Source organism: Biomphalaria glabrata, chromosome 11 (assembly GCF_947242115.1).
Source record: "Biomphalaria glabrata chromosome 11, xgBioGlab47.1, whole genome shotgun sequence".
NCBI lineage: Eukaryota > Metazoa > Mollusca > Gastropoda > Planorbidae > Biomphalaria > Biomphalaria glabrata.
In genome coordinates this window covers 36,204,617-36,212,822 of record NC_074721.1, presented here as the reverse complement: position 1 = coordinate 36,212,822, position 8,206 = coordinate 36,204,617, and the positions used below count along the sequence as shown (strand labels likewise).

General features: G+C 36.3%; 1 protein-coding gene across 3 annotated transcripts in view; it reads right to left on the bottom strand.

The window, feature by feature from the left end:
* Nucleotides 1–5,807: 5,807 nt before the first annotated feature.
* Nucleotides 5,808–8,206, bottom strand: part of LOC106075791 (macrophage mannose receptor 1-like) — a 52,620-nt gene continuing 50,221 nt past the window's right edge. For all 3 annotated transcript variants that reach the window (XM_056003807.1, XM_056003805.1, XM_056003806.1), the window contains 2 exons: nucleotides 7,425–7,601; nucleotides 5,808–6,275 (listed from right to left, as the gene is read on the bottom strand). In XM_056003807.1, coding sequence (XP_055859782.1) covers nucleotides 6,013–6,275; nucleotides 7,425–7,601 — 440 coding nt within the window. In that variant the 3' untranslated portion in view covers nucleotides 5,808–6,012. The remainder of the gene's footprint in view (nucleotides 6,276–7,424; nucleotides 7,602–8,206) is intronic.

Below are 8,206 nucleotides of genomic sequence, written 5' to 3'. Positions count from 1 at the left end.
CTCGATATCAAGTAAATATTATTTGATTTTATTACTCCAGCAAGAGGACGTCAATTAGTTTTAGACCTGAATGAAAGATTACAAATGACAGCACGGGTCAGGCACTTTGTTAAGCGTTGCAACGCACTTAAGTTGAAGGACTTTGAACGCGACATTTAGTCAGGTCAGAAAATGTGGGGCTTAAGTTAGTTTACATGCTATTTTATTCAGTTGGTAACAACATCGATTATAGACAGAGACACGAATCAGATTTGTTTGTATAAAACGTTGTATAAATTACTAAACAGTCTGAACTTAGTTCCTCCTGTGTTCTTTTGATGGTTTTGTCTCCAATTATTGAACATCCTCCTGTGTTCTTGTGATGGTTTTGTCTCAAATTATTGAACATCCTCCTGTGTTCTTGTGATGGTTTTGTCTCAAATTATTGAACACTCTGGACTTAGTTCCTTCTCTGTGCTTGTAGTATTTTTTTCTTTACAACGAACTTATTCTGTTTAATTTACGCCAGGACAAGACACTCAACCATCTCCCGAAGTGATTGCCCAAGACAGACACATCTCTACTACATTACACAAGGGACAGGTGGCTCATTGGGTTTGTGATTCCATTCCGGGCTAGCTATTTAGTTATTTGACTATTGTCTCAAAATTATCTCTACACTCACCGGAATGATAAAACTTGAAACAATTTCCAGATAACCTTGTTGGTTCACACAATCTTTTATTAGATTGTTTACACAATCTTTCATTGGATTATTCACACATTCTTTCATTGGATAGTTTACACAATCTTTCATTGGATTATTCACGCAATGTTTCATTGGATTATTCACACAATCTTTCATTGGATTATTCACACAATCTTTAAGACTAAGACTAAGACTGCTTTATTGATCCTTACGGAAATTTATTGTGATTACAAGGACTTTTTTCTCATATAAAGAGAACACAACAGAAAAATACACATAAATACAACAAACGCAACATTCAGTTCATTCAGCGACTACACACAGGCATCTTGGTGCTTTTCATGTTCCCTGATCAACGAGTGGCGGTTATATAGTCTGACCGAGTGAGGTACGAACGAGTTTTTGTATCGCTCTGTTCTTGGTTTGATTGAGAGCAGTCGCCCACTTCGCGACGACCTGACGTAGTTCTGATGGAGCGTGTGGCCGTTGCCCTCCGTATTGTTTTCGATTTTCCTTAGACACTTTTGTTCAAAAAGTTCCTTTAAATGTGGTAAAGTTGTGAGTGTAAATTTAAATGCCCTTTTTATGATGTTTTCTAGACGTGGCAACAGTTTAGATGAAGCGTTGCCTTGCCAACAAGTTATTCCGTATGTCAGCAGTATAAAATATCTAGGATCTTCTTGTTTAGTTTAAAGCTATTGAGTTTGTATAGAAAAAAATAGTCGCTGGGCTGTTGAGTTCCAAGGTGGTCTTCCCATGAAAGCTTGTTGTTGATGATAACGCCTAGATATTTATATGCCTTTACTTGTTCTATAGATGTAGTGTTTATTTGCAGTTCACGTAGAGTTTGTTTTTTCTTTCTAAACTCTAATATAAGTTCTTTAGTTTTTGTGAGATTCAGTGGATTGTTCACACACTCATTCAATGTTTTCTTCACCAATCTTTCATTGCATTGTTTACACAACTTTTCAGAGGATATTTCACGCAATCTCTCAAATTGTTTGTTAAATCAATCTTTCATTTGATTGTTCACACAATCTTTCATAGGATTGTTAAAGTTTCTTATTTTGTGTACATTCTACTCAGAAAGTGAATTGGGATGAGGAAGAGAGAGAAAGAGAAAGTGTGTGTGTGTGTGTGTGTGTGTGTGAGAGAGAGAGAGAGAGAGAGAGAGAGAGAGAGAGAGAGAGAGAGAGATTAATTACATAAAAATATATGTTTACTGTTCTGAGCAAACTCCGTGAACGGACTAGTTTCTCTTAGTTTACTAGGCTCATTCTGGCCATTGCGTGTCCTTCACATTGTAAACGTCAAAAGTTAGATATGCTATTCAATCTTATATAATATTGCTCTCTTCTTCTTTAAGTAAACCGTTTTGTATTTTATATTTAATTATCCATACACCAATTTTTAAACAAATAAATTGTAGTACATTTTAGTTTTTCTCCAAAAGTCGGCTAATGCAAACCAATCATCCCTCATCATATTATTTCAAGTGATTGTGGATCCCTAATCCTAAGAAGACATTACCGTCCCCATGTATCGCAGGCTAAGGTAGCACTTAAGGTATCACTGGCTTTGATGGTAAAAGAGGCAGACGAATGTCGTTTAGCGCCCCTTTCTTCCAGAGCTGAGACCAATGTGGCTGTCCTGAGGTTTCTTGGTCACCATCTCTCTCCACATAGTGCTATCTACGGTTATGCTTTCCCAGTAGTCAGCATCAATGCCCACTGCTTTGATGACCTGCTTGATTATATCCACATATCGGAGGTGGGGACAACTAGTTTTTCTTGAGCCAGTCACATTAACTCCTCACAATCTACTTTGACTTATAAATATCTAAAATTGCACATTGCATGCATATATTTATGCACACCCTTTTCAAAACAGGATTTATTATTTCTATGTTTTTCGTGACGGAGTTCAATGCAACTGTACATAGGACACATATAGAGCCAGGCCGACGATAGCCATAGGCAAAATAGGCAACCGCATAGGGCAGCGGTTCTCAACCTTTTAAGCGCGGCGACCCCTTTTTAAAATCCCCCACTCGGCCGCGACTCCCCATCTCCCCCCACACACAGCAAAAGAAGAATAGACAAAAACAATCCATATTTTCGATGGTCTTAGGCGACCACTGGCAAATCAATCGACCCCCAAAGGGATCGCGAGCCACAGGTTGAGAGCCCCTGGCATAGGGCCTCTGGTTGGTAAGGGCATCGCACAGAAATGTTTTAGAGAAATAAAAAGGTAAACCTGGATCAATTCTGTTGTAACATGAATCGTCCTTGAAGTGCCTTCGTGCTATGGATGCTTTGATTGAGTTAGAAAATCGGTCGTAGAGAGGAGAATTTGTTCGAGAATTTCGCTTCCATGGAAACAGTAACATTTGACCTTTGTTGAGCGTTGAGGTCGTCTGGGCGAATATGTTGAAGAAGTTCACGGAATGCTTCATTTACTTCGCCTACGGCCTCCAATAACCTAAGGCCGGCCCTGCTTAAAAAAAATGTTTGTAAAATGTTTGACATGTTTCGGATGTTCCATCAGAGTGAAAGATAATTTACTTCCAAGTCCAAACCTCCCGCAGGATGACGAAGGATGGGAGCGAGCGGGGTTTGAACGACAGTCCAGCGCGGAAAACGCAAGACCAGCCAGCCATAAAATAGAACCTCAGGGGTTCGTTAGGAATCGCAACGTGAAGTCTCGTGAAGCCGGATGTGGCTCGTCGGCCATATTTTCATCTTCATTGGCTTATAAATGGAAATACATCCATTATATCAGTCTATTGAAAACTTCTACTGTTTTTAGCGGCCCCCGAAAAGGGAATAGACGCTATTAGTTTTGTGTGGTCGGTCTGTCTGTCCGTCCGTCCGTCCCGTTTAGATCTCGTAAACTAGAAAAGATAGTGAAAATCCGACATCTTGATATTTAAACCTTTCAAAGTTCTGATGCAACGGCTACTTTTTTCTTTTCTGAAAGCAAAAAAAAATAATTTTTAAAATCAACTATGCAGGCATTTTTTTGCAAAACAATACACCATTTTTACAACTATTCACTATTAATAGTAATAAACACGGGAGGCTGTTTAGTAAGGGGGAAACAGTATAAATCATATTTTTTACACAATGTATGCAAACTGTTTTAGATTTTTAGTCCATAAATATTATTTTTTTTACACATCTATAGCTAAGTTTAGTAAGTTCTGCCATACTAACTACTATGCTTCTATCGGGGATGTACAAGTATGGAAGTAAAACCGTAAAGAGCAAACTTTTTACAAAGCTTCTATCAACTCATTTTGTCTTTCTGTCTGGTAAAAAGTTTGTACACGTTATTTCTCCCACACCTAATGTCGGATTAAGCTGAAATTTTGCACAATTATTTCTTTTACCTGATAACTAGAGAATCAATAAAAAGACACAATTAGTTTATTAAAAGTTTGTGATTAACTATTTTGTTTGGTATCTTGAAGATCTGGTAATTAACAGACGTGGTGGTATAAGCTAAATTAGGCCCCTTTAAAACTCTTGAATCCTGATTGAACATTTTTTATGTATATGAAAAAACGATCATGTAAATTTTCAGTAAGATAACCCCTTCCCCCCCCCCTCCCCTTGTCCCAACTGGTCCAGTCACGTGATATGATCATAGTGTATTCAGAAAGCTAAAAGCTAAACAAAAACAATCGGTAAAAATATTTATAATTACACAGATTTATCATGTCTAGTCGCGCAATCTCCATAATACTAAAACAGATCCAAACACATACAATTACACTTTATATGAGCGTTGTTGTTGTTTTTCTTTTAAAAGTATTTTGTATGTTTTGTTTTCTTTTTTTTTTTTGTGTATCCCGCGTACAGAATAAAGGGAGTGAATTCAATTTAATAATTTTTTTAGCAGTGAAGGTTCAAAGTTTCGAAGTCCTTTTATTTTTAGCTTTGATTTTAGCAGGCAACTAATTAAATTCTGCGACCTTGACATTGTTTCGTTTATCGTGGAAACTATCCATCTAAAAAGAGACACAGTGGACAATAAAATGTCTGGAATTTAATCATTGTAAACTCATTATCATAAAACAATACAGCTATGAGCTACCAGAAACAAAACATAAATCAAGTGTACAGTCCTTACATCAGACGACCATTCGAGAACACTCCACCGGCAGAGCATGAGAGGCAGCCGGGAAGAGTCGGAGGCTCATATTACCTGGCAACGGGTCGATGGGCATTGGGAGGACACAGATTTCGGCATAGGCTAGGACAATTTCCTTACAGAATGAAAGTTAGTATATATCATTGGCACAAAATAACACTAGCTAATTGGCCACGTTGTGTAAACTCTGGTTTGACAGTTATAAATTTTTAAAATATAAAAATTATTTTTTAAATGGACAATTCAGACAAAAAAAAAAACACTTAAATTTTTATTTCTATTCATTAAGAAGTTGAATTTTTAAAAAATACATGAACATTGTGCGCACCGTCTTCTGTACTGTGCTGTTAATACCATACCAGAACTTTATGAGAGCTCACTAGTAAGACTCCTTGCAGCATTGAAGCATTGCAAAAAATAAATACAATGCGAAATTATAGACAACTACCAAGATTCATAAATGAGCAATCGATTTTTTATTTATTACTCGTTTTTCTGCACAGTGCAAAATAAAATTAAAGAGAGTTTGTGTTATCACATAAACTCAGAGGCGGCCCTTCACCAGATCAGTCCAAGGTGAAGAAATCTTCAATCCAAATAAATGCTTTATAATGTAAATTTATAAAATTTAAAAATAAATCATCTGGCTATATTTTACATTTCAAAACAAACTGGAACACACTGTGATCAATAATCAGACTTCTGGATATTTGAGCAAGGAAATTTTATGTCATATAAGTCAAAGAGTGATTTCAAAGAATCATTAGACATTGTTTCTCACTTGAAAACAAACTAATCAACGTGTTATTAATACTGAGATGTCTGACTTATATTACATTTATTTCATTTTTTTGCAAGAATGGTGTAAGTTCATTTTTCAATCACTTTTCTAGATGATTTTTTTTTCTTTTCTATCTGAACGCTATAATATACAGAGACTTAGACAAATGACACAAAACTAATATCAGATTTTAGCTTGATTTTTTAAAAAGTTTTCATCCAGTGAGAAAGTACAATATAAATGACTATTTTTTAAAGATGATCAAACTACTTGTTAGTCACGTTAACTTGTTTCTGTCAGTTTGTCAGTGACACTAAAACGTTGCTAGTTTGTCAGTGACACTGACACGTTGCTAGTTTGTCAGTGACACTGACACGTTGCTAGTTTATCACTTGAAGGTCACGTACAGATTCGTGTCTACGTTGCACACCACGATGTCTCGATCATCACAACGATTGCTGCAGTCGTAAGCCGCGTTGGCCGAGCTATCACCATTTCTGTGCAAGAGGTGATCAAGTCTGGTCTGTCTCCTTCGTTTTCTGATAACCAACACTGTAGCGATGAGGGTAAGACAGCAGGCAGACAAAGCAGCCATCACAATAGCTGCTACCAAACCTCCACTGATGTGGGATGACAGCATGCCGACATTTTCTGGGGAAACAGTTTTAACAAATTAGACAAAATGTAGTGAAATACTTAGTGAAATGCAAAGAAATATTAAACAATATATAGTAATGAAAGCTAAGCAATATGTAATACGATATGCAGAGACATGTAATAAAACACTTTTCAGAATGTAAAAAATAATTCTCTGAATATTATTGCGTAATGAAATACTTGGCATATTGTAATGATATACTTGACTTAATGTAATGTGATACTGGGCATAATGTAATGAGATACTTGGCATATTGTAATGAAATACTTGGCAAAATCTAATGATATACTTGGCACAATGTAATGAAATAGTTGGCATAATGTAATGAGATACTTGGCTTCATGTAATGAAATAATTGGCACAATGTAATAAATGCTATGAAATAATTGGCACAATGTAATAAATGTAATGAAATAATTGGCACAGGGCAATGACATACGCAGCATTATCTGTAGAAACTACCTCGATAGCAGTTTATTTTTCATGATAGCAACAGACTTGACAAATTTTTATGTTTATAAGAAAACGGGGGCGCGTTGGCTGATCGGTAAAGCGCTTGGCTTCCAAACATACGTTTCTCGTGTTTGAATCTCGCTGAGATTTCGAATTTCATTATTTTTAAGAGGCTTTTGAGTCCAGCCTGACATTATGTGGGGAAGCTAGAGGCGCTGTTCATTCTGCTGACCACATCACACCACCGTTTATCATCGGGCATGGGAAGAGATTTTATAGAATTTGACCTATAGATCTGTAAACGATATTTTACTTTTCATTTAATAAACTAAAAATGAAAAACTATAGCTTTATATAGCGCTACTTTCATGCTTATAGCTAAGAGCGCTAAGGTTCAATCTAATTTGTGGACCAGTGGGGAGAGAGTCTATCTGGGAGAAGGTTTTCCGTGAGTCGAGTGTCGAACCTCGAGCCCTCGTCATAGGCAGCCAAGTCAAGCCCAGCTCAAGCGTACTTAGCCTCTTGATTACGCTTCCCACTGATTGGATATGCCAACTAAAGAATGAATCGTATTTCTTTTCAAGTTGAAATTTGATTCTGTAATTTTTTGTGAGAGTTTGTGTGTTAAGTTCTTTTTTTTTGTAAGTTTGAAGACTGTTTTAGTGACTAAAACCTGATTAAGGACTTACTAGAAGGAGATGAGCAGATGTAGCCAGGTAACTCAGTGAGACAATCCACCGGATGCCAGCGACCTTTGTAACTGTCCATTACGACACACATTTCTTCAGGGCGGTCTAACATTACTGGAGTATCTTCTGCCCAGTTTGTGTAGGTCATAGACGACCCATCATTCCAGTGGAACGATCCTTATGAATAAATTGCATTAAACGATTACCTCAGTAGGGTTACATTAATTCCAGAAACAAGTATTTTGTCAGTCTTTCTTTTATATGACTACATATACATCAATGCTGTTAATCCATCCATTCATCTAATCATTCAGGCATCAATCTATCCAAACATTCAGTTGTCTCTGTCTGACATGCAATTGTCACGATAATAATGGTTCAGCTAATGAAAATCTTTATGTTTAAAACACCAAGGACCATATATTAGTTCATGTTATCACAAGTCTTAAAGATGAACTATCACATAGAGGACATATGGAAGTCATTTTGATCTAGTGCCTTTAAAAATAATACAAGCTAATATTTTAGACGTTGAATATTATTGGTGACTACATTTTTTTTTAATTTTAGTTTTGTTCATTTAAGTTTTTTAAAGATCGTCTAAATAAAATCTAGGACTTCCCTGTAGTCAACTAAACAAGAAAGACTTAGGCTTTAATATTACCAATATCTCTGTGCTTAGCAGTTGATTTTTGTATCAATAGTCCGTTGTTAAAGCTAGTTAGTTGTCCATTCGTTGATAAATAATTTCTATGGCATGGAGTGAATGTCTAATACACAGA